Below are 27,649 nucleotides of genomic sequence, written 5' to 3' on the forward strand. Positions count from 1 at the left end.
ACTGATGACCTCAGATGTTAACTCCCGTAGTGCTCAGAGCCATTTGAACCATTTTAATCCTCTCCGTATAAATGCCGCTGATGTCTCGTTGTCGCCCTAGAGAGGGGTCGGTCAGCGTACTATTGGATGACGTCTTCTTCGCGGCCCTTTCTGCTCTACCTAACGGCATGCCTGGCATGCCGGCGCTTGACGTTACGCCGGAACCATAACTTCTAATGTAAGCATTTTAGAGCAAATGTCTACCGGACTTTTTTCTTATTTTGGTCAATCGTACTACTTCCCAAAATATGCAAGCAAAGAGCTTGCATTTGAATAGATTTATTTCACAGTATCGAAGATAAAGAACTGCTCACGGCTCTTAAGGAATGCGTCTTAGAGACCTTGTTTACTTGACTTTTGTTTCAAATGACCACTCCTGTCGTATCCCTGTTTATTCTACATCTACATCTACATAAATACTCCGCAATCCACCATACGATGCGTGGCGGAGGATACCTCGTACCACAACCAGCATCTTCTCTCCCTGTTCCACTCCCAAACAGAACGAGGGAAAAATGACTGCCTATATGCCTCTGTACGAGCCGTAATCTCTCTTATCTTTGTGGTCTTTCCGCGAAATGTAAGTTGGCAGCAGTAAAATTGTACTGCAGTCAGCCTCAAATGCTGGTTCTCTACATTTCCTCAGTAGAGATTCACGAAAAGAACGCCTCCTTTCCTCTAGACACTCCCACCCGAGTTCCTGAAGCATTTCCGTAACACTCGCATGATGATCAAACTTACCAGTAACAAATCTAGCAGCCCGCCTCTGAATTGCTTCTGTGTCCTCCCTCAATCCGATCTGATAGGGATCCCAAATGCTCGAGCAGTACTCAAGAATAGGTCGTATTAGTGTTTTATAAGCGGTCTCCTTTACAGATGAACCACATCTTCCCAAAATTCTACCAATGAACCGAAGACGACTATCCGCCTTCCCTACAACTGCCATTACATGCTTGTCCCACTTCATATCGCTCTGCAATGTTACGCCCAAAAATTTAATCGACGTGACTGTGTCAAGCGCTACACTACTAATGGAGTATTGAAACATTACGTGATTCGTTTTCCTATTCATCTGCATTAATTTACATTTATCTACATTTAGAGTTAGCTGCCATTCTTTACATCAATCACAAATCCTGTCCAAGTCACCTCGTATGCTCCTACAGTCACTCAACCACGACACCTTCCCGTACACCACAGCATCATCAGCAAACAGCCGCACATTGCTATCCACCCAATCCAAAAGATCATTTATGTAGATAGAAAACAACAGCGGACCTGCCACACTTCCCTGGGGCACTCCAGATGATACCCTCACCTCCGATGAACACTCACCATCGAGGACAACGTACTGGGTTCTATTACTTAAGAAGTCACATACTTGGGAACCAACCCCTTAGTTAGGAGTCTGCAGTGGGTCACCGAGTCAAACGTTTTCCGGAAGTCAAGGAATATGGCATCCGTCTGATACCCTTCATCCATTGTTCGCAAGATATCATGTGAAAAAAGGGCGAGTTGCGTTTCGCAGTAGCGATGCTTTCTAAAGCCATGCTGATGCAAGGACAGCAACTTCTCTGTCTCAAGGAAATTCATTGTATTCGAACTGAAAAAATGTTCGAGAATCCTGCAACAAACCGATGTTAAGGATATTGGTCTGTAATTTTGAGGATCCGTTATTCTACCGTTCTTATATACAGGCGTCATCTGCGCTTTTTTCCAGTCGCTCGGGACTTTACGTTGGGCAAGAGATTCGCAACAAATGCAAAGTAAGTAAAGAGCCAATGCAGTAGAGTACTCTCTGTAAAACCGAATTGGAATCTCATCAGGACCTGGCGATTTATTTATTTTCAACCCATTCAGCTGCTTCACAACCCCAGGGATGTCTATCACTATGTCCTCCATACGGGAATCTGTACGAGACTCAAACGGCGGTATGTTTGTACGATCCTCCTGCGTGAAAGATTTCGCAAATGCTAAATTTAAAATTTCAGCTTTCGTTTCGTTGACCAGCATTTCTGAAACAGTCTGTATAGAACGGTTTAGATCGCATAAAAAAGCACTCCGTCTTCAGGCGACGAGTGGCCTACCTGGACCATCCGACAGCCGTGTCATCCTCAGGGGAGGATGCGGATAGAAGGGACATGGGGTCAGCACACCGTTCTCCCGGTAGTTATGATGGTATTCTTGACCGAAGCCGCTACTATTCGGTCGAGTAGCTCCTCAATTGGCATCACGAGGCTGAGTGCACCCAGAAAAATGGCAACAGCGCATGGTGGCCTGGATGGTCACCCATCCAAGTACCGACCACGCCCGACAGCGCTTAACTTCGGTGATAGCACGGGAACCGGTGTATCCACTGCGGCAAGGCCGTTGTCTTTGATCGCATAAAAAACCTTTTATTCATAAGTGGTGACCGGTTTCACCCTATGTAGGTCATCCTCGGATCATACTCTGCAATTTAGACTACAAGCAGAAAGAAACATGTAATATAGTAAACACTAAGTTAAACATAACGCATCGCTGTATGAGAAACACAGAGAGTGGATGGTGTTTGCAGGTGGTGCGGCTGGTGCTGGCGGGTCAGCTGCTGGCGCCACCCGAGGACTGCCCGCCGCTGGCGAGCCAGATGATGCTGCACTGCTGGCGCATGGAGCCGCGCGACCGCCCGCGCTTCCCGGACATGGCAGCCAGGCTGGCCGAGGCGCAGCCCCGCCTCCCACTGCCGCCCGGCGGCTTCCCGCTGCCCGCTCCCGCCGCCTCCGCCTCCACCTCCGCCCCCGGCGCCGCCTCCTCCGCCTCCGGCGCGACGTCTCCCAGCAGCGCGGACATCTTGGACGGCGACAACTATCTGCTGCCGTCGCCCTCCGCCAGGGATTACTTGCAGCCGCTGCCAGACTGAGGCTCCGCCCCCAGTGCAGACTCCCCCACCGCCCTCACGGCGGGGAGATTCTGTCTGCCGCACAGTGGATCTCGCCCTCAGGTCTCCGCAAAAACTCGCGAACCGGCCCGCCTCGGTGGAGGCTGCCTGGGACGATTTTCAGGACCACTGAAGGCATCGGTCTTGCCCACGGTGTCGTACACCCACTTAGCGTCGTGTCCAGCCTCGCCCACCTCGTGCGCGGATGTCTGACCCGTAATGGACTCCATTGTCTATAGTACAAACGATCAGGTGGTTTACATAGCTGCCGGACTAGCTGATGGAGTACTTGTTGGCCACCGGCCATGCCAAATGCCAGCAATGCAATGAGTTTTTTCGTATCATTTCACGCAACTCAGTTCACGACAAACACGTGCCGTATTTAAATCCACGTCTTTTGCGGCTGATCCAAGAGCTACTCTAAGCGAAAATACGCGAGAAAAAGAGGAGATGAATCTTCATCCCATTGTTTTGTTAATGGGCGTCGCGTCCAAAATAATTTGAACAGTTTCTGTGAAATACTTCAAGTTCGTTTCACGAATCTTTATTGTTAAGTTGTGAATACGCGGTACATGTTTGCATGGAAAATACCTAATTATGGGTGAGAGGTGTTAAAGATACATCTCTCTTGAGTGATTGTTAAAACCGTTTGAAAACCCAGAACTCATGTCGTATGCTTTACAGTAGTTAGCGACGTACTGTTCCTTAAACGCCTTTGAATTAATTACTGTTCACTGTCTTCAATTGCGTAGCAAGCTGTAACTCACTACTTAATACTACTGGTACCTATCACTCCTGTCATGTAAATTTCCACCTCCTCCCACCATCTGCAGATGGTGGACCCAAAACTGACAGTCGCAGATATTCGTCAGACGCTCTTACCCATTGTTATTGAAGCGACTATTAGCTCAGAAATTCATCTAAGACCCGACGTTCGGCCACTTCTGAAACAGAGTTCCTTGTAAATACTGATTCTTCTTCGTGAAACTAGGATCTGCAAGGAAGTCGTGCAAACAAATTACCATGTAGCCACACCGATCTCTCTTAGCCATCTCACGTGTGTCATTTGTTACATTTTATGTGTCAGTGTTCGTCGAGACCTGTCCTATACTAAAGTACTGTGCGTTACGAGTACAATAGTGTAAAGTGTAATACGTGCGGATACGCCTCCGTTGGAACAATACCAAAGAAGTTCTTCATCTCCATCTTCAGAGGGACTACAGTGCATCATAAAGACTCCTAGTCAATAATAGGTGAGTGCTTCACGAAATACCTCATATCCCTTGCGATGAGTATCGTCTTCCGTTTATGGGAAACTGTGGCACTCACCTGACAGTTTTTCTCTTAATGTGTGTACCTTTCTACAGAGAAATCTTTGCTCAAATACATCTTTATACTCATTTTCGTACACAAATACGTTGTTGCGTGTTTTACGCTGTGCAGTGTTGAGTTTATATAAATAAAGCAATCGTTAAAAATATTTAAAAAAATAGTAGTCCTGTCCTGTGTACCAAAAAATAGAAGCTACATTAAACTATTGTGCCAATAATTAAAACACCTAGACCTATTATAGAAGTAAGAAATTCTCAAATACAATTATATGTGTTGTTTGTCACTCAGTAATTTTAATGTTAAGTTTTCTGGATGTATTTATGTGGAATAAAGTGTTACCTGTTTCGTACACTAATTTAAAGAATTTTCTTTCCGAGACTCAAGATAATGAAGATATTTCTTTCAAAACATAAAGCAAAACATATGACAAAGATATAGCTTTGTTGTTATGCCAAACCTGTCATCAAATTCAGTAGAAATAATGGTGAGTAAGTTTCAGAAGAAAAATTTGGATACTTCGGCATTCGGACACAATGATCTCGTTCATTTTGCATAAAAACTGACATCTGAGGCAACTAATATAACGGTAGATACATACAAATCACTAAAAACATGTAACCTCTAATACTGCACTGCCGGAGATGTGTCATACAACTCCTTACCTCAATCTGAAATTGAAGTAAACTCAGCTGCCCTATATCAGCGTCCAAAATCACAAATGCTGTTGCAAAAAAAACAGTTAGTAGAATTATTTGGTTGTTGGCAATGTCCAGTTTCATTTTACGAAGGTGCTTATCTAAATTAGTGAGTTCTTCTTCAGACAGCGATTTAAATGGAAAGTCTAAATATGTTGTTTCCCCTACGAAATCGACTACATACCCTCAGATAAGTATCGGATCTATCGAAACAAAATATGATGAGATAACAAAATACGTCGTAGGCTGCCTAAATAGAACGCTGATATTTTGAACTCAATGGAACTGAACTCACGAGTGCTCATCTTGGCTAGATAGTTGTCCAGTTAAATACAGATCTGAGGACAATCAGTTAACCCAACCATCCATCCCTGTCAGTTTAAAAGTCGCCCAACGTTTATGGGACACCTACATATTGATAAATGGATCCTTGTTGTGAAGAATGTTTGCCATGTAACAACGACCTACTGAACGAACTGTGCATATCATTCTCTAACTTCCACTGCTGTCTGAAGTCACTTCACTAAATACTTCCTTGCAACTTTCTCTTACACGGTATACGATGTTAATGACAAGAGGTGGAATAATGTGATGGTATGCGCAGCGGTGAAAAGTTTAATGTACTAAGTTTATTTCAAATTGACATTTATCCACAAAATGTAGCTTTCTCGACTTCAGTAAACATTTAACACTTACAAAATTTTATGGGTCCATAAAGTGAACCATATCATTCTATTAATCATCAGTACTCACTGGAGAATAGATTAAATGAGGAATGCATCATGGATCCTCATATGCACACAAACAAAGATTCAAACATTCAAAGAATAACGAAGTCAAAATTCACCATTTTCTAGTAAATGTAGTGTGAGGAGGGCTATGCGAGAGGCGTTCAATGAATTGGAAAGTAAAGTTATATGTACTGACTTGGCAGAAAATCCTAAGAAATTTTGCTCTTATGTCAAAGTGGTAGGTGGATCAACACAAAATGTCTGGACAAAGTGACCAAAATGGTACTGAAACAGAGGATGACTACACTGTAGTTCCTTCTCTAGATTGTCGCACAGATGACAAAATGGTAGGTAGCGAAATAGATGACAGAGGGATAGAAAAACAGTTAAAATCGTTCAAAAGAGGAAAGGCCGCGGGACCTGATGGGATACCAGTTCGACTTTACATAGAGTACACGAAGGAACTTGCTTCCCTTCTTGCAGCGGTGTACCGTAGGTCTCTAGAAGAGCGTAGCGTTCCAAGGGATTGGAAAAGGGCACAGGTCATCCCCGTTTCCAAGAAGGGACGTCGAGCAGATGTGCGGAACTATAGACCTACATCTCTAACGTCGATCAGTTGTAGAATTTTGGAACACGTATTATGTTCGGGTATAATGACTTTTCTGGAGCCTAAAATCTACTCTGTAGAAATTAGCATGGTTTTCGAAAAAGACGATCGTGTGAAACCCAGCTCGCGCTATTCGTCCACGAGACTCAGAGAGCCATAGACACGGGTTCCCAGGTAGATGCCGTGTTTCTCGACTTCCGCAAGGCGTTTGATACAGATCCCGACAGTCGTGTAATGAACTAAGTAAGAGCATATGGATTATCAGACCAATTGTGTGATTGGATTGAAGAGTTCCTAGATAACAGAACGCAGCATGTCATTCTCAATGGAGAGAAGTCTTCCGAAGTAAGAGTGATTTCATGTGTGCCGCAGGGGAGTGTCGTAGGACCGTTTCTATTCACAATATATATAAATGACCTTGTGGATAACATCGGAAGTTAACTAAGGCTTTTTGCGGATGATGCTTTAGTATATCGAGAGGTTGTAACAATGGAAAATTGTACTGAAATGCAGGAGGATCTGCAGCGAATTGACGCATGGTGCAGGGAATGGCAATTGAATCTCAATTTAGACAAGTGTAATGTGCTGCGAATACATAGAAAGAAAGATCTTTTATCATTTAGCTACAATATAGCTGGTCAGCAACTGGAAGGAGTTAATTCCATAAATTATCTGGGAGTAGGCATTAGGAGTGATTTAAAATGGAATGAGAATATAAAATTAATCCGCGGTACAGCAGAAGAAAGACTGAGATTCATTGGAAGAATCCTAAGGAAATACAATCCGAAAACAAAGGAAGTAGATTACAGTACACTTGTTCGCCCACTACTTGAGTATTTCTCACCAGTGTGGGATCCGTACCAGATGGGGTTGATAGAAGAGAGAGAGAAGATCCAACGGAGAGCAGCGCGCTTCGTTACAGGATCATTTAGTAATCGCGAAAGCGTTACGGAGATGATAGATAAACTCCAGTGGGAGACTCTGCAGGAGAGACGCTCAGTAGCTCGGTACGGGCTTTTGTTGAAGTTTCGAGAACATACTTTCACCGAGGAGTCAAGCAGTATATTGCTCCCTCCTACGTATATCTCGCGAGGAGACCATCAGGATAAAACCAGAGAGATTAGAGCCAACACAGAGGCATACCGACAATCTTTCTTTCCACAAACAATACGAGACTGTAATAGAAGGGAGAACCGATAGAGGTACTCAAAGTACCCTCCACCACACACCTTCAGGTGGCCTGCGGAGTATGGATGTAGATGTAGATGTAGAAAGGTTGAGTCATCAAACCTGGCTTCTGACTCAAAGCAACAAGAGGCACAACACTTTATTGGGGCCACTACTTGTGGGGTGAATCATGACCGGATAAAGAACACAATCAGCCCCATCAGAATCTAGATGAACAATAGCAAAGTTATAGCTCAGGAGAGTTCCATAATGTTTCCGTAAGGTCACTTAAAAAATTATAAAAAGTTCCTGACAGAAAATTGGAATTAACTCCTACCAAATATCAAGTTCCAGATGTGCACAGAAGTTTCATGTCGTATTGACGAGACGCCAGCACAGCAACTCCCTAACTTTGAACAAAATCCAATCTGCCTCGCCTCCGTCGGCAGAGACAGAAAGAAACTCGGAGAGGGCAAAATTTCCATCGACAAGATGAACTTTTCAGTGGCGCCACTCGTCTTCTCCAATCATAGGATAGGAGAAACAACTCCTGGTTCCTTTGCCCAAAATTTTCCATCGGTTCAATGACTAAAAGCTGATCAGACACTTGTTTTGTACGTAGGTCTGAGGGAACCATTCGTGCTGCCCATTAAGAAAGACCGGGCAGATACACTCCAAGCCTAAGTGACACCGCAAGCCAGCTCAGAAAATTAAACTCGCAGGCCCTCATACAAAGCTGAACACAGAATGCATGCATTATCAGTTACGAATCACCTGTTGGCTTCTGTTTCGGATTCTTCTGCCGACGTTTGTTTGATAATTTTTCTGACGCTGCGCCGGTGCAAATGGCCCGCATTGTCAAAGCTTCGCCGTCCATTGCTGGTGGTGGACTGGAGTAGAGCTCGCGGGAGCAAATTATATGTACCTCACGCGTGAACGTCCAAGGGCTTTCCCGTAGTCATTACCGCGATGGTTCTTCCCTTCCTACTTACAACGGTAGTTCGCTGCAGCACGGAAATCAAGGCTCCGTTCACTTTGAGGCTTTCTTCTATTGTCATGTTTTTGTATTTCCATAACTTCCCTGGACGAGCGGGTGCGATACCTCCTCCCTGAAAACCATCAAACAAATGTCGGTCGATGAAAACCAGTCAGAAGCCAACAGGCAATTTGTCAACAAGTAGCCATGAAAGCCTTAACAATTTTGTATTTGCAGTTACATTCATACAATTTAGTAATTATCCATGTTTAGGAAAGTTGGTTAAAGACACATGGGGGAAAAGGAGGAGGAGGAGATCATAACTAAAAACATTCTGAAACCAAGGTCGCGTAAATATTTCTTTATTTAAAACAGTTGGTTTCGATAGACTTTACTGCCATCTTCCGGTCTTATAAATCTTTTTGTTATGAAACTTGTTCATTTTAAGTTGGACCTCACGCCAAGTTGTCGTGTGGATAAAAAGTAGCACATTATAAAAGGACTATCATAATTAAAATATTTAAGAATATAGAGCACCTTGTGCAAATAGCCATTCCCATACATACACCACTCACATATGATGGTTATCTCACAAAATTAAATATTTTAGTTATGACAATCCTTTTGTAATGTGCTGTTTTTTATCAACATGACGTGTGGTCCAACTTAAAATGAACAAGTTTCCAAACAAAAGGATTTTTTAATACCTGAAGATGAAGGCAAAGTCTGTCCAAACCGGTTGTTTTAAATAAAGAAATATTTATGTGATCTTGGCTGTAGAATGTTTTAGCGAATAAAACAGAACGCTCCTTCTGTCTTCTAAAAATGAAACTTAAATTGAGGAGATTACAGTTTATCGTCCTGTCGGCAGGTAGGTCATTAGAAACGGACCAGAAGCGAGGGATTTCGGAAGGGTGGAGAAGGAAGTCGCCCATGTCCTTTTCAAAGGAATCACCCCGTCGTTTTCCTGGGGCGATTTATAGAAATCACGGAAAACGGAAATCCGGAAGACTGGACAGGGATCTGAACCGTCGTCCTCCCGATTGCGAGTCCAGTGTGCTAACCACTGCATCACCTCGCTTGGTAAAGACTCATGCAGTGCCGAATATCAATCGTGATAGAAATGAAGATCAAATCAGTCTAAATACAATAGTATTTAGCGTGACCTTACTCCCCTGGCATGACAAAATATGGGAAGACATACGCAAAGAAAAGCACTCTGAAGAAATTGATAAATCTAGAGCATCATATGAAAGGTGTCCATTACTCTCCATGCGGGTTAGAAAAAACATACCGCACCTGTTATTACATGTGATCACGAGACCAAGGGAATTTTTTCTTATTCTTTCCTCTGTCCCATCTAATTTTGTGATGAGACCACAAAAGGGAACCCTAACTCTTGTAATCCTCACGAAAATTTTCCTAATTAGACTCTATACTACGCAGATATTATTAAAATGGAATTTCATTTCGTAATAACATAATTTTTCAATCTTATTTACATGATCATTATGAATCGTTCCTCAAAATTCTAACTCCACTATCTGAAGCACAAATGCATTTGAGATGTTTACATAAAAAGACGTTACTAAAACACAGATCTAAATTCGGTAAGGAACCCAACCATGTACACATAAATAAAATACCCACAAATATAAATCAAATTCAAAAGCAGAAATGTGTGTGTTTCATGAAATAAGTTTGCTAGACGACTATAATAGGTGCCACAAAACGGAGTCATTCTTCAAAAATCTGTCAAACATAAAATATAAGATTACCCATAACTAGGTAGCTAAACTGAAGCACCAAAGAAACTAGTATAGGCATGCGTATTCAAATATAGAGATACGTAAACAGGCAGAATCCGCCCGAGTAGCTGTGCGGTCAAACGTACTGCTTTACGGGCGTTAAGGCATGTCGGTTCCCGGCACGAATCTACCCGGCGGATTAGTGTCTAGGTCCGGTGTGCCGGCCAGTCTGTGGGTGGTTCAAAATGGTTCAAGTGGCTCTGAGCACTATGGGACTTAACTTCTGAGGTCATCAGTCCCCTAGAACTTAGAACTACTTAAACCTAACTAACCTAAGGACATCACACACATCCATGCCCGAGATAGGATTCGAACCTGCGACCGTAGCGGTCGCGCGGTTCCAGACTGTAGCGCGTAAAACCGCTCGGCCACCCCGACCGGCTCTGTGGATGGTTTTTAAGCCGGTTTTCCATCTGCCTCGGCGAATGCGGGCTGGTTGCCCTTATTCCGCCTCAGTTACACTATGTCGGCGATTGCTGCGAAAACACTGTCTCCACGTACGCGTACACCATCATTACTCTACTACGCAAACATTTGGGATTACACTCGTCTGGCGTGAGACGTTCCCGGGGAGGTGGAGGGGGGGGGGGGCGAACCACACAATAATCCTGAGTCTGGTGTAGGGCGGTGGAGGGGTGATTGAACTGCTGTAGCCTGTTGTGGGGTTGTGAACCACTAAGGGCTACGGTGGGGTGGAGCCTCTCCGTCGTTTCTAGCTCCCCAGTTCCATACAATACAATACAATTCAAACAGGCAGAATACGGTGCTGTGGTTGACAACGCCTATATAAGACAAGTGTCTGGCGCAGCTGTTTAGATCGGTTACTGTTGCTACAATGGTCGGTTATCTAGATTTCAGTGAGTTTTAACTTGGTGTTATAGTCGGCATACGAGCGATGGAACACAGCATCTCCGAGGAAGCGATGAAGTAGGGATTTTTCCGTACGACCAACGAATCCACCCTGAATATCAGCAATTAAAACACCAAATCTCCGACATCACTGTGACCAGAAAAAGATCCTGCAAGAACGGGACCAACGACGACTGAAGAGAATCGTTCAACGTGACAGAAGTGCAATCTTTTCGCAAATTGCTGCAGATTTTCAGTGCTGGTCCATCAACAAGTTTCAGCGCGTGAGCCATTCCGCGGAACATCATCGATATGGTCTTTTGGAGCCGAAGGCCCATTCGTGTACCCTTGATGACTGCACTACATAAAGCTTTACGCCTCACCTGGGCCCGTCAATACCGACGTTGGACTATTGATAAGTGGTAACATCTTGCCTGGCCGGACGAGTCTCGTTTCAGATTGTATCGAGCGGATGGACGTGCACAGGTATGGAGACAACCTCACGAATCGATGAACCCTGTAAGCTAGCAACGTGGCTGTTCAAGCAGGTGGAGAGTTTGTAAGGGTGTGGGGTGTGTGCAGTTGTAGTGATATGGAACCCCTGATCGTTCTAGAAACGACTCTGACAGGTGATACGTACGGAGGCATCCTATCTGATCACCTGCTCCCATTCATGTCCTCTGTGCACTTGGACAATTCCAGCAGGACAATGCAACACCCCAGAGGCCAGAATTGCTACAGAGTGGCTTCGGGAACACTCTTCCGAGTTTAAACACTTCCGCTGGCGACCAAACTCCATAAACATGAATATTATTGAGGAAAGGAAAGGAAATTTGTGCCAAGTTCTTATGGCACCAAACTGCTGACGTCATTGGTCCTGTAGCTTACGCACTACATAATCTAACGTAAACTAACTTACGCTAAGGACAACACACACACCCATGTCCAATGGAGGACTCGAACCTCCGTCGGAGGGAGCCGCGCGGAGCGTGACAAGGCCCCTAGACCTTCGGAGCTTAATGCTACCCTACTCGGCATTATTCAGAATGTCTGGGATGGCTTGCAACGTGCTGTTCAGAAGAGACTTCCAACCCATCGTATTCTTACGAATTTACGGACAGCCTTGCAGGATTCATGGTGTCAGTTCCCTCCAGCACTACTTAAGACATTAATCGAATCTGTGACACATCGTGTTGCGGCGCTTCTGCGTGCTCTCTGGGGCCCTACACGATATTAGGCAGTTGTACCAGTTTCCTTGGCTCCTGAGTGTAAATGCATGGTCCTGGAAAGTTAGTGAGAGAGGAGCTGGGAGAGAGAGATTCCAGGCCAAAAAAAAAAGCATCATTCCCCAAAATAAACTAAAATTCATTTATTCTGGCTAGCACAGCATTAATCTAATCAAATAAGAAGAACTAACAGTTATCGAAACGCTTACAGTAGAACACGCATCGTGCCATAGGGACACAAAATACTTTTACAACAGGATGTAAGGCACACAAACAGGAGCCGGCACAAGTCACTGGTTCTGGACCCGCACTCTATCCGACTCTCTGGATACGTTTCCGCAGTATCTTGTCATACTGTACCATTGTAAAAAGGATTCATTAAACCATAGACCTAACAATTTTGCACAAACCAAACATAGCGAACAACTTTATGAGCACTTCACCTCTAGAAGTATCTAAAAATTAACAAAAACATCAGTAAACGTCAATGAAACACCCGTATGTTAACTAATATAACCAACAGCGAGATTAGTCCTTGTGAAACATCCAGCTAAGCTATAGCAGTTACGATTCTGAGCTATAGAAATAAAACAAAATTACAATCAACTTGTAAAGCTCCAAAACACGCAGCAACATTAATAAAATAATAGATTTGAATCTTAGGAAAAACACAATTTACAGCTAAACATTTTTTCATAACGAAAAAATCCGCTCCACTTATACTTGACAAGTCCTTTATTTGGATAAAATCGTTCACACGAACCTGCTTTTGGGATGTATATCCCATCTTCGGGCACTACAAGAAACAAGTAAAACTAAGAAGGATTCTTCCAAAAATTAGTTAACATTAAAACGGACCACACAAATATGAATATCAGGTGACACCTTGATAGCGCACGAGAAAGTCGTACTAGTCACGTAAAAAATCTAGCAAATTTATCAAGTAGCGCGCGAGATCCCGTGGGGATGACGCATGAAATTGTTCTCTGATTTAAACAGTACGCGGGCCGCTGTGGCCGAGCGGATCTAGGCGCTTCAGTCTGGAACCGCGCTGCTGCTACGGTCGCAGGTTGGAATCCTGCCTCGGGCAAGGATGTGTCTAATGTCCTTAGGTTAGTTAGGTTTAAGTAGTTCTTTGTCTAGGCGACTGATAACCTCAGATGTTAAGTCTCATAGTGCTCAGAGCCATTTGAACCATCAAACAGTACAACACCGAGTGAACATGGCCTAACCGAAAGATACATGAATGTAACAGCAAATAAGCACATATTATCAGCCTAATGTAGCTTACGAACTAACTGCGAACGTCTAGACATGTGGCGTGGGCTTAAGGTATTAAAACTAAGGCATAAAAGCCGTAGAACGCCAATTTGTGGTTCTCGGAAGTAGTTTACCATGTAAGTGCAGAGCCCGCCGCATATCGTGGAAGTCCAACAAAACCGGTCAACAGACTGCCACACGAACCACAGTCAGGCTCCTGTGTGCACACAGTATACTCGTATGTCAAAGAGTGGCCGTCACAGGATCTAATATCGAGGGCGGGAGGAACCAAGAACTCATAGCTAATAACACGGTCGCATCCCCACGTTTCCTCCAAACGCCAGCCGCTGCTAATAACGCTAAACTACCTCGCTTATGCATGGCATTAGCTAAGATAGGCCTAGTACAGAGCAAACAACCACAGCAAGACATAAAATGTATAATGCAATTATCAATAAATAAAAATAATAAAAAGGTGTAATGAAATTATCAATAAATAAAATTAATAAAACAGTACTACAAAATATGAAATTAATAAAACCATAGTATAAAATATAAAAGGGGCTAGACCGACATACCACAAATTAAACATATTAGCGGAAGATATGTCAATATGTAAGTACGTCATATTAAGAATGAAAGGGTATGGATATGGGTAGTGAAACACAACGTATAGAGTAACCTATGTAATTGCATAAAATCTACAGTAACGGGGAATCCAGCACGACCAGTAAACACCCAAAAATGCTAAATATATACATAGCTGCAGAGTTAAACATTATGATTATGCTGAGGAACAATATATTACGTACAGCCTACTACAAGGAAACTTGACACAAGTTTCCCCGTATGACTTTCTCGTATGCAATCAAGGTGCAATCTGATACATTTGTGTGGGCCCTTTTAATGTTAATTAACTTTATGAAGAATCCCTCTTAGTTTTACTTGTTTTTTGTGCAGGCTGAAGATGGGATATACATCCTGAAACCCGGGTCATGTGTAACATTTTACGCAAATAAAGGATTTGTGAAGTACAATTGCGACAGATTCATTCATCATGAAAAATTTTAGCAATAGTTGTGTGTTCCCGCAGTGAGTATGTTACGCAGTTCCTCTGTTTGTCGACCTCCGGCCTCATTTAATCTAAGTTCACAAACTTCTATTACAGCCAGAAGAAAAGGCAGATCCAGGCACTTAATACTATATCAGAACCAGTATTTACAGCAACTGATGAATCTAGACAAAAGCCGCGCGGGGTAGCCGTGCGGTCGGCGGCGTCGTGTCACGGTTCGCGCGGCTCCCCCTGTCGGAAGTTCGAGTCATCCATCGGACATGAGTGCGTGTGTTGTCCTTAGCGTAAGTTAGTTTAAGTTGGATTAAGTAGTGAATAAACCTAGGGACCTATGACCCAGCAGTTTGGTCCCATAGTTCTTACCACAAATTTCCAAATTTCTTGACACAACAGGCCAGCGTGGGTGTCAACAGACATGTTATGCAGAATGCAGAAATGTCAGAAACGGATGTTCCGAAACGTGGTCACCATTTCAAATCCCCTGGTGATGGCACATGACACACAAGATGGAGTCAGCAGCAGCAAATCTGTCAGTCCGCCCACCTTCTGCCAGCCACTAACTGGTGCTATTGGAGACCCCCATATTTTCGCAGAATTAAGTCCTGGCAGCAAGTCCAAATCTTCATGCAATTCTACACAGTCCCTGTACGCGGCCCTTGGGAGGCGCTGCCTTGTCACTCCTCGTCAGCCCGAACACCAAAACAGGATGAATTCCAGCCTGTACGGCGAGCCCAATAAAAACATCGCAGGAGGACAGGTCATACCATTTCATGGGACACAGCCCTACCACAAATAATATTGGGTAAACACAATCGATGCGAGTCGCCATGATCCAGTATTCATTCAACTGAAATGTGATACAGATACATACTTAAATCGATGCTCTCTTCCGACAACAAGAAACACATAATACAGAAAGAATCATAATACAAAATATGATCCTCATTCGAACGACTCTCAGTGAAATTCTTAAATAAATATATTGTCTTCTCATGCGAAAAAAAATACAGAAACAAACACACAAAGAGAGACTGTACACTCACTTTTGAGATATCATGCAGTGCGTGTCGTAATCACACTTAATTTCCAATGCGCACATAAAAACACAGCTTGCAGTTTGGGAGGTGATAAAAAGGTTCATCAAGTCTTGATGTTTCTTCTCACGGTGCCGTGCTTTGAACAACTGATTAACGTAACCGAACGCAGTGCTCCCACTCACTGACTATAATGCTCCAATAGTAAGAATTCGGCGTGCTGCCTCCAGTATTTAGTAGTGCCCAACGAGGCTACAATTGTACTTCCCTAACCAAAATTCTCTCAAAATTCCACGCCACCTTCAGTCAGATTCTGTTCAACGCACGACGCTTCTATGCTATGTGAATATGTCTATACAATCGGCTTGTGACTAGCTTTCCTCCAACTTCCGTTTGTAATGAAGGAAGTAACACACATAATCTCACAAAACAGGAAATACAAATGTATACGTATATTTTATATCAAATTTCTTTTAGTAACTATAACTACTTAAAAATTCAGCTGTTTGCTATGGAAGACGGCTTTTTGAGTAATAGTAACGGTTACGTCAAACACGTTGTGAACGAAGGCCAGTAAATCACTGAGTATAAATAAACGGTTAACTCGATACTGCGTAAGATATCCTGAGTTAGCTGGGACTGAAAATACTTGGAAAGTGAACGCTATACTACTATATTTTCGTAACGTAAGTCGCGTGATGTTACGCACTTAAACTTATTCTTGCTAAGAAAAAGTTATTTTATACACAACCTCCAAAGCTTACGCATTTTCTGTTATGTGGCATGACTACGTACTCTAATTGCAAGAGATTTTTACGTTTACTGTTATATGTATGACACACAACGAACTTTCGTTCATTTTGAAAAATCCCCTTAGAAAAATTTATGAATTACTGTGCTTGGATACCCCTTACGTTATTTGATTTTCAAACAGCTGAGCAAAACTGAAAGTACTCAGACATTCACTAAACTGACACACAACACAATATTTTTAGCCCAACGCAATCTGACTTTGAATAATCCCTAGAAAAGAATGGCCCTGATTAACAATAACCTATACCTTTCATGAATCACTTACCTCACAAAAATCTTCGTTTCTCGAACTGCTGCAATACAGCGAGCGCCAATACTGCCAGCTAAATAAAAGATTCTAACTACTGGAGGCACTAACTACTGATAGGCATACTTAGCAAATGAAAGATTTTGATAGAGAACAAACAATGCATTTACCTTAATAGTGTTCAAAAGTCATAATATATATATCAGTTCATGACATTCAGTCTTATAAATTTACTGTCTCTGATGGACACACGTCCAGATCATCTGCTCTCAAAACTCCGCCATCTCTCTCCCCACATCCACCACTGCTGTCGGGTCACCTCCAACTGCGCAGCGCTACGCGCTGTTCACATCCAACTGCCCAACACTACAATGGCAAATATTCCAACAACGCAACCAGCCACAGACTGCACACAGCACAGTAAATTATTTTCATACAGAGCTCTACGTGACGTTACCAACATAAAAACCTAAACAGCCTACTTACAGTTTCTTTTATTAAGGATTGCAAAATATGATTCTTTTGTTTTTATCAACGTATATGTTAAAGTACTGTTTTCATATGTTGCAGAACAAAGTTGACTGCGATGTAAAAATCTCAGGAATATCAGTCTGTCTCACATGGTGTCATACTCACTGAGTTGGGTGCATTTTGTTGCCAACACGCTGCATCTGTTTTTGACGATCGCTGGACGACAGCAAGATGGAGGTGCTATCTTGCCAACAGGAAAATAAATTAATAAAAAGCAAATAAAATTTAAGCTGCTGTTCTGACGCGTCGTTTCGTGGTTGAATGCACACAGTGTAATTAAATCCTTTCCGGTTAGGATGCTCACATGGCTTTATATTCATTCAGTTGGCTGATGTTTGATAACAGCGCGCTGCATCTGTTTTTGACGATGGCTGGACCACAGGAGGATGGCGGTCGCTATCTTGTCAACAGGAAAACAAATTAATAAAAAGTAAATAAAATTTCATGTATTGTTCTGATGTGTTGTTTTGTGGATAAATGCATACTGTAAGCTTTTGAAGCTATTTTCATTTAGGATGTGGGACTAGATCACGCAGTGCTAAAAACGTAGATGCAATTCTATAGCTTAACAATGGATGAATGCAACACTTTGTGTTTTAAATGGCGAGCCGTCTCTTTTATTGGTATTCACTCTTTAACTACAGTGATGAAAAATAATCGTGACACCAAGAAGGAACTGGCCGAGATAAATGAAAATTGGTAGGCATGTTTCTACAACGAAAAGATGATGTCTATTCTAATTTCATGTCAGTCGCCTAACAATGGAGCTAGTAGCGCCACTATGAGGATCAAAGTCAGGTTTGCTTTAAATACACGCTGTAACGGCCTTGAGCTTTACTTACCTTGGAGAGTGGTTCAAATGGTTCAAATGACTCTGAGCACTATGGGACTTAACTTCTGAGGTCATCAGTCCCCTACAACTTAGAACTACTTAAACCTAACTAACCTAAGGACATCACACACATCCATGCCCGAGGCAGCATTCGAACCTGCGACCGTAGCAATCCGCGGTTCTGGACTGAGCGCCTAGAACCGCGAGACCACCGCGGCCGGCTTGGAGAGTGGACTTGGTGTGTTAATGTTAGTCAAGAATGCCTTTAAGGTGACAAAGACCCATCATCAACAGCTCACTGAGTTTGAACGATATCGTGTAAAAGGTCTACGAGCAGCTGGATGTTCCTTCTGCGATAATCTAGAAAGACTTGATAGGATTGAAGCCACTGTACGTAACTGCTGGCAGCAGTGGTGACGAGAATGTACGGTTGCAAGATGACCGGGCTCCGGACGGCCAAGTGACACTACCGACACGGTAGACTATCGTGTTCGGCATATGGCTCTGGCGCGACGTACTGCGTTTGGAGCAGCAATTTGAGCAGCAGTTGACACTATAGTGAATTAGTGACAGTATTACAAATCGGTTGCTTCAAGGACAGCTCCAAGCCAGACGCCTTGTAACTTGCATTCTGCTGACCCCAAACCACCGCCATTTTCGACTTCAGTTGTGTCGAGCGAGACTCCATTGGAGGGCAGGGTGGAGGTCTGTTGTGTTTCCTACTGAAAGTCGACTTCGCCTCGGTGCTAGTGATGGCCGTATTGGCCGTATATTGATCAGAAAGAGGCTAGTTGAGACCTGCAAACGACCTCTCTGCTTGCTGGTGCCTCAGCACTAGCAGTTATGTTACACAATCTGCCCATTATTGTTTTGGCAGTCTTTATAAACATTTAGGCACAAAAACACACTTTAGATTAAAAAACACTAAAGAAAACACATTTTAAATGGACACACTGCCCCATCCTATAGGTTTGGCAGTTCGTGACCACTTATCAACTCCTTGCCCCCACAATGGCAAGTCCTTTGGCTACTGCTCACATAGCATATATGGTAGTCCTCAATTTCAGGACTACAGCATTTTTATTGTTTTGTCTTGTTTTGCTGCCCAACAATATATTTTTGAGCAGTTTATTGTTATCATCTCCAAGGTTTTTCCATCATTATGTCACATTTTTGGTAAAATTTGCTTTAATGGTACAAAACATATAACCTGCAACTTTGAAACAGTAATTAGACACTGGCAACAAAACCATTACTTTTCAAATGACAACACCAGGTAACATATACATTAGTCAAGAAACAATTAAATGTCATACTTGGGGTCAATTCAGGATTAAGAATTTCTTACTACTCCTTTACCATTGCTTTTCCACACACAGTCAGGTCATTACATACATCAAGTCCAGGACAATAATTTTATATCCTATTGCAAGTGCTTTTTGCCTTTAGTGGCACTAGACATATACATCTCCTATCCATCTTACACACATTAGCCAGGTTCATCTCCACAGTTTTTTAACACACAAAGTTTTTCAACATCATAACTATCCCTATTTTCAAAAACATTTACATTTAGTCATAATATGTTATTCATTTACCCTGTTTTCACTATTCTTACCTTTTCTCATCCATATTTCTCTTTCCAATTACTTTTTCATTACATTTTCTCTTTACAGTATCCACAATACTTACTTTCATTTGGTCATTTTCTAGTGTACCCAATTTATTCATTTCTATTTTCAAAAACAATACACAGTATCTTACATTATTTCCACACTTTTCAGTTTACTGTGATAGAGAAGAAGGAAAGAAGATAGTAAAAGTTCTGAATGAAGAAGAGGAAGGTTGCCAACATGAAAAGAAACGGAAGTAATGCTGGCAACGACTCGGGTCCCTGGTGCTCGTCAGGCACCTGACAATGCAAAGAGTGCATTGTCCCCTGAGGGTCAACAACCCTCATCTGAGGACATGTCTCCTTAAGTAAACCACATACTGCAAACATAAGCCCTTTCTGATTTTTAAGTATATTAGAAATAAATTATTATCTTGTGGAGTTCTTTGCACTTTCATTAAGTGACCATAAGCATCATTATTCCTAAAGTTTTCATGTTTCTCACACTACATGGCCCTCTCTTCATAATTAGGCTGGCAACAATAAGTATTCAATTGAAAATAAACAGTTCCTAAGCAAAGTCAAACAGTATACTACAGTAAATAAACAACAAGCTTCCACAGGCCTCAAGGTCAGCAAAACAATAATTCACTTTCAGATACAATAATAATACTAAAGTCATGAATTATATTAACAAAATATATACATACATCCTGCCCCCAGTCTCTTTATTAACAAGGCAGTCTTTTATGGTTCATAAAACAGTTACTTAAATCTGGTGGCTTTTTAGGCCTCCCATTTTCTCATCTTTCACTAAGCTATTCAGATCTTGCCAACGTTTTGTTTCATCAGGTGGCTTTTTAGGTTTTGGAAATTCAAAATCTTTAGCAAGGTACAACATCTCCTGTTCTGCTATCATTTTATCAGGTGGTTCTTTTTGTTCCTGTAATTCATACTCCTTCAAAACATTTGTTAAGGCTTGCCCCAGTATAGTATCATCTGGAGGTTCCTGCAAATTATGCCCCTGTGTTACATTACTGAATAATTCATTCGGTTTTGGCCCAGTTCTACTTTCTGTATCTTTCTTTGAAAAAATGTCACTAATTTCCTCATACCCTCTTTCAGTAAATGTATATTCACTTTCGTTTACACCTGAAAATTCATCCTCACTGGAGTCATCACTACTCCCTTCCTCACCATCAGATTCGCTTAAGTACGCTACTTTTGAACCACAGGGAAAGTTAGTATATTCATTCTTATCTGTATTCATATACCCTTCATCACCTGAACTATCGCTGATTTCATTTTCGTCATCAGATTCTAGCAGGAAAGCAACTTTTAGACAGTGGAGCAGATTATCACTAGATGTTTCAACTACTTTGTTTTTTGAATTACTTTCTACACAATGCATACCGTTTGGACACGTAGGTACTTCAGTAGTAGCACTTTGGACAATTTCAGCATTAGTTTCTTTTTTAGTATAATCGTCATGTACTTCGATAACTTTCATTTCATTTTCTTCCATGCTATCAGTTTCAGGCAATCGTGCGAAATTACCACACCCTTCTACCTCAGAATCACTAAACACATTTCCATCAACAACAATTTTGTCTGCACTGTTTACAATGCAATGTTCACTGACGTCCTCCTTTACATCATTTTTACCTATTATTAATTGAGCACACGTCTTCTGCGTGGCATATTCTACCTCCCTTTCCTCTTTATTCATCATAACTCCTCCCACATCTACGTCTACCTCACACACATCATTAACAGTGCCAATATTTCCCTTTTCACTCGCCTTTTCTGTCTCCCTTTCATTCTTTAATAACGTCTTTTCGCACGAAACCGTTACTGAGTTATCTTTATCATATGACGTATTAACTTTATTTTCATTTCTACATTCATCTACTACTGAAACCGGCCATCGGAAGTGTCCGATCCCGCCTCTTCTGTCTCTCTCTACGGCAGCCATCTTGTTCTGACGTCTGCCATTTGTGTCTGCTGTCAAATGCACTGTACGCTGCTCCGGCAACCGCTGGCCCGAGCACGAACTGTCACGTGACTTCGCACTGGGACCGCCACTATGTATCACTCCGCGCCCGTCTGCTATAGGCACGCCCTTAACCTTCCTGCCTCGTGGTTTACATCTTTCCTTTTTGGATCTAATATTGGACATCTTTTCTTTGGGCCCAAAACCAGTTTCCGCGTGAATCCGGCCCGTAACACACGCGGTTTTCAGTTTTCCTTTTCTTCTCTATTTTGGAAATTCCGCGCCATGTATCCTCTGCCGCGCGTCGTAAAATTTCCCCTGCCTCTCGCACGACCTCTTTGAATCGTGTTTACGCGAAATCTATCATTCTCCTGTCGTTCGTTTTGGTCATTATTTTCGCGCGAATAATTGTTGTTATGATGGGGACGGGACTCGCGATTTCTTCGCCAGTGATCTTCATCCTCTACCCTTTCCAAAAACGCGGAAAAACTACTGTGGGTACTCCCAACATACCGTTTAGAATCCTCAGGCAGTTTCTGCCAAAGAACCCAAACGATCTCGGCTTCAGTTCTTCTTGCTTTTAGGTGTATTAGTTTTCTGTACCATGATTCGCAAAATTCTTTCATGGTTTGCCTGCCTCTGATATCGTACAGTCTGGCCATTAGAAATTTACGCCACAACTGGTCTTGTTTTTGTTCTGACCAGTACTCGTCAATAAATTTTTGTTTAAAATTTTCAAAAGACATCTGGTTTGTATCCAGATTCAACCCCCACCTTTTAGCTTCTCCCGTTAATGCACTAATGACAACATTGATTTTTTTCTGGTCAGATAAATATTCAGGAAAGTTCCTTTCGCAATTCTTTACAAAGTCTAGGGGATGCCATCCGTTATGTCTCTTTGCAGGGTCGAATTTTTCTTCGCCCTCTAATATTTTACTGAAAGGGATCCTTTCTGTAAATTGTGGAGGTCCTGTTCGTATTTTTCTTTCCAAGTCATACATTTTGTCTTGGATTTGTGAAGTGTTATGGTCACACTTCTTTTCGCAATTAACAATCTGTTTAGTTAGAGCTCTGCTTGTTTCTGTTACAGACTGTTTGATCTGTGCGAATTCCTCGTTACATTCGGTTTGTATTTCGGATTTAACACCGAATACCTTTTCATCCACTTTAGTACAGACTAGGGGTTCTATTTTATCTTGGATTTTAATTACTTCTGTGTCAAATCTTTCGTTAATGTCATCGATTTGTCCCTGCATGTTGGCAATATTGCCATTGATGACAGTAATATCGTTTTTGAGGTTTTTAATATCATTACTCACAATGTCTACTTTTACATCAACCTTCTCAATCTGTTTACTAATATCACTACCCTGTATTGTAATTAGCTGCCTTTGTTCTACATTTTGTTGCCCCAGTGCTGCAATTTGATGCCCCTGTGCTGCAATTTGTGCCTTAATATTGTCATTTTGCGCAGACAGTATTCTAAGCAAGTCAGTCAGATCAAGTGTCTTTTCACTTTTAGATTCTACTGCCTTTTCGTGTTCAGATCCTACACCCCTTTCTGTTTTTGGTGATTCAAACATATCCCGCGATTCATTAACATAACCGCTGTCTTCCACAACATCACTCATATTGCCTTGCATAATATGCGCGACATTCATAGCTTCGATCTGTTTATCGACGTCTGCGTGATAACGCACGTAATTTAATTCGCGCGTCATGCCATCTGTTGGTGTGCTGCTTAAACTGCTCTCGGTTGCATTCTGCTCTCGCGTGTCTAGATTTATTTCTATTTTCCTGTCCATTTTAGCTATTATTAATTACTGCTACCTTTAATTTTCAATTTAAATTGAACTTTCACTATCCTGTCTGTTAATTAATGTACAGGTTCGTGCCGCTGGACGTTTTAAGTTCGCTTAATGTTTGTAAAATGCTAACTACTTATAATTTTTTCCGTCTGTAGGTGCAAACTGAACAACGTCCTGTCACGCGGCGCCACGTATAACACTCCACTCTGCTGTTATTACTGCACCATAACCTCAATGCTAGAAACAGATTGTGACATAAAACTATTTTGTAAAAGCAATTATGGTACGAAGCAACAGAGCAGTGTTACCCTCTGAGAGGAATTTTGTTAAATTGACCGTGTTGTACCTAACGGAAGTGGCTTATCGGAAATGAAAGAACAGAATTACGTAAATATTTGAACAGTACCAAACAAAATTTTGCCTATCTGCACTGTTCAACAGATAAAGAAAACGGCCGCCAGCCTAACTAGACAAGAGAAAGATTAACATTCTCGTTCAAGAAAGTAGGTATAAGTAACTATAATGGACAAACACAACCTAGACTTGGCCACACGCGAGTGCAATGAACTCTGACACACCTATTTTTTAAGATTGAAGCTAACAACTGGAGCAGCACAAACTATTTGCTAAATTATAAGATATACCGAAACACCCTATTACTTTCAGGCTTACATAAAGTGAATGGTCTTTATAATATTACTATTAACTTGCACTTCTAATATACAAGAAACACAAACACATAGCAAGTGCAGCTTTCTCACTTTTACTACAGCGAAACACAATAATGACCAAATTGCAAGAAACTGACTCACCTTTTTAGGATTTATTACAGACAATAATGTGATTATTTGCCTTATAAGCCTCAGTCTTAAGAACTTTTAATATTGAAGTTAGCAACAGCACTTTAAATAGCAGTTTTAATAGGAAAGTTATTTTTATCAAATAATATTTACTTTAACTGCACTATATTGCAACATTAACTTTAACTTTACTTTGTCCAATAGGCATTAAATAGCAAACTGAGTTTTAACGTACTTTCAGTAAGGATACTCGGTAATCACTTTAGTTCAAATGGAAAGGACCCTGATAGGTGTTATGATGAGGAGAAAAGTCAAGGTAGATACATAAGTTCAGATATGAATTACCTTATATTTCAGCACAATAACACATCCATTAAGCTGATCCTTCACTGTACATCCTTATAATCATTACGTTGCAATGATTGCGCAATGTGTTGGCAACTGCATGTTGGTAGGTGGAATTGCATGCAGAATTGCTGGGCTTTGTCGTTTCTTGGTGGCGATGATAGATACAAACTCCAGAATGGCCCAGCTATTTATCCATCCATCCGAGGCCTTGGAAAATAACAGGAAAGCCTCTCTCGAAACCAGCACTATGCAACTTTTACACAGCAGTGCACGGACTCGTAACTCGTCCCCGACTGCTGGCTCGTCCCCGACTGACTACCAGTTCCACTTTTTCCACCTAGGCCAACCACAATTTGCGCGCGCTACACAGTTCCGTTCCCGAGGGGAACCACTACACCTTTTACATACAGACTAACTAAGAGCCCTAAGTGAAGGTCAGCAGTTTACATAACAGCAAACAAATACATTAAATAAGACAGAACCTTTTCACATATTGACACTTCTACAAAAAATTATTCACACAGAATTACAATTATATACAGTAAGTTTTGTTCCCTCCAAATGGGACAAAGTATTTACAGTACAGATACACTACTTTGCATTGAAACAAACTACGACATCAAAGTTTTAACAAAGAAAAGAGTATACAATTTTGTGTTATCTATTCAATCAAAAACATTTACAGGTTCTTAACGATGTAATATTAAATGAGAAAAAAACAGCAAAAAAAATTAAATAAATAAATCCCTACAGCATAAGAGCTGTGGTGTTACAAGCTCGTGGGATTTTAACGACCTGACACGGTTGGAAGCCCGAGAAAATTTTATTAATTCATATCGCCACGAAACCATGCATTCATACAAGCTCTACAGAGTTTCAACATGTTGTCTTAGACTGCTCCATCACCAGATCTATCTCCAATCGAGGACATATGTGTGATGATTGGACGAAGATTCCAGCGTCATTCACAACCAGCATTAATCGTCCCTGTATCGACCGAGCAGTCCACAAACTGACATCCGGCACCTGTACAGTACAATTCACGCATGTTAACATGTTTGCATTCAACATCCTAGCGGTTACACCGGTTATTAATGCACCAGCATTTCACATTTGCAGTGGCTTACCGCGCTCTTACATTAACCTCTGATCTTACGATGTTAATCCCTTAAATATGTTACCGAGACAAATATTTCCTTAAAATTCCATTACTCTATATTAATTATTTTTTTCCGTCAGTGTATTTCAAGTTTTGGGCCATGCACAGGTTGAGCTTTCGGAACGTTGGAACGTTCCACAGTTCAGCACACGAACAACAGTTGTCAGCCTCCACTCGTAACATCGTCCGTAGAACGGGCAAAACCAGTCTGCATTCTGCGAAAAAAAAAAAAAAAAGAAAGAAAGAAGGACAACGCTCAATATACTGCTAAGAGAAATAATGGTGCATATGCGTTATCTTGATTGCTTCCGGTTTTATGCTACTCTATGTATTGTTCAGCTCTGCCTCCTGTTGTCTTTTGTCTGCTTCCACATGGACCGCCTGGTTTCTGTCAAAGAGATAGTCATCAGTTCTATTGGATTTCTCGAAAGAGCCATAGTTTACAGTCTGCGTCGTCAAACGGTGTTGTTGCCCGTTGACGACCACTACTAAGGAGGCCTTAGGTGTTCACCCAGACTGCAGAGGGCAATTACTGGGCACGCAACTTCTCGAAACGACAACCTTCGTTGCCGTAATGTTAACGTCGGGGACTCAAAATATGCGTGAACAGAGCTTTATAGGAGTGTTGATACGCTGAAGAGTGTACACGAGATGCGCTGTGCCGTTCACACCGTGCAGACCATCTTGCTCGTCTAATTGGTATTTCAATTTTCTTATTCCTAATTTTTCACGTCGATACCCTCCGGCAGTGTTCAAGCACAGTTCGTTGTGACCTACGTGCCGAATAGGATCATCGCTTCAGCGAAGGTTGTTTCTTCCTGCGGACTTTTAACTATTTTACTACAGAAAATCCCTTGAGATGCCCACATCACTTGCTGTCCTGATCAGATCCCACCCCTCTCCCCTCCCCACAGCACATATGCCGCGCTTTTACGACGGAGCGCGCACTAAAGAACTGCACTGGTAATACGAATTTACTCTTACCTCCATTACACAGGTGGCCGTATGTACCGATGATTTCTGGTAAAAAGCATATTGAGGATATATTCGACCATAAATCAAAAACTATACAAATCAGTTTACCTGTATGCAGACACGTGCATGTCCCAGTCCCATTCGCAACGGTGCAGGGGACATTGTGCAACAAGTGAAAGTGTGTGGGTTAATATTTCATCTGAAATTTTGTATCCGTCTGCTGAAGAAATAAATATTAGAATTTCACCTATTGATGTCTGTGTGAGGACGTCGCAAGCAGAACATGAATAGACAGAGACAGTATACGAGGATACTGAGGGGGTAATTCAGTACGTAAAGAGATGAAAATATAATAACCATGAGGGGTTGAAACACTGCTGTAGAGGACGGAATAGAAGAAGGGATTACTGGAGACTACGGGTTTGGCAGTAGGAATGAAAGAGGAGAGAGATTAATTGAGTTCTGCAATAAATTTCAGATGGCAATGACAAAGAGTCTGTTACAACAGGCGGGAGTATAATTGGGAAAGACACAAAGACACGGGAAGATTCCACTGGATTACACCACTGTCAGATAGAGATTTCGAAATCAGTTGTTGGATTGTTAGGCGTACCCAGAAGCAGATATACAGGGTGTTACAAAAAGGTACGGCCAAACTTCCAGGAAACATTCCTCACACACAAATAAAGAAAAGATGTTATGTGGACATGTGTCCGGAAACGCTTAATTTCCATGTTAGAGCTCATTTTAGTTTCGTCCACCTACGCTCAATGGAGCACGTTATCGTGATTTCATACAGGATACTCTACCTGTGCTGC

General features: G+C 41.9%; 1 protein-coding gene and 1 pseudogene across 2 annotated transcripts in view; one reads left to right on the plus strand and one right to left on the minus strand.

Moving 5' to 3' along the window:
* Positions 1 to 4,582, plus strand: part of LOC126259964 (muscle, skeletal receptor tyrosine protein kinase-like) — a 725,418-nt gene extending 720,836 nt beyond the window's left edge. For both annotated transcript variants that reach the window (XM_049957079.1, XM_049957078.1), the window contains exon 10: positions 2,597 to 4,582. In XM_049957079.1, coding sequence (XP_049813036.1) covers positions 2,597 to 2,938 — 342 coding nt within the window. In that variant the 3' untranslated portion in view covers positions 2,939 to 4,582. The remainder of the gene's footprint in view (positions 1 to 2,596) is intronic.
* On the minus strand, positions 2,297 to 2,414 carry LOC126261448 (5S ribosomal RNA; annotated as a pseudogene).
* Positions 4,583 to 27,649: the final 23,067 nt, after the last annotated feature.

Source organism: Schistocerca nitens, chromosome 5 (assembly GCF_023898315.1).
Source record: "Schistocerca nitens isolate TAMUIC-IGC-003100 chromosome 5, iqSchNite1.1, whole genome shotgun sequence".
Lineage (NCBI taxonomy): Eukaryota > Metazoa > Arthropoda > Insecta > Orthoptera > Acrididae > Schistocerca > Schistocerca nitens.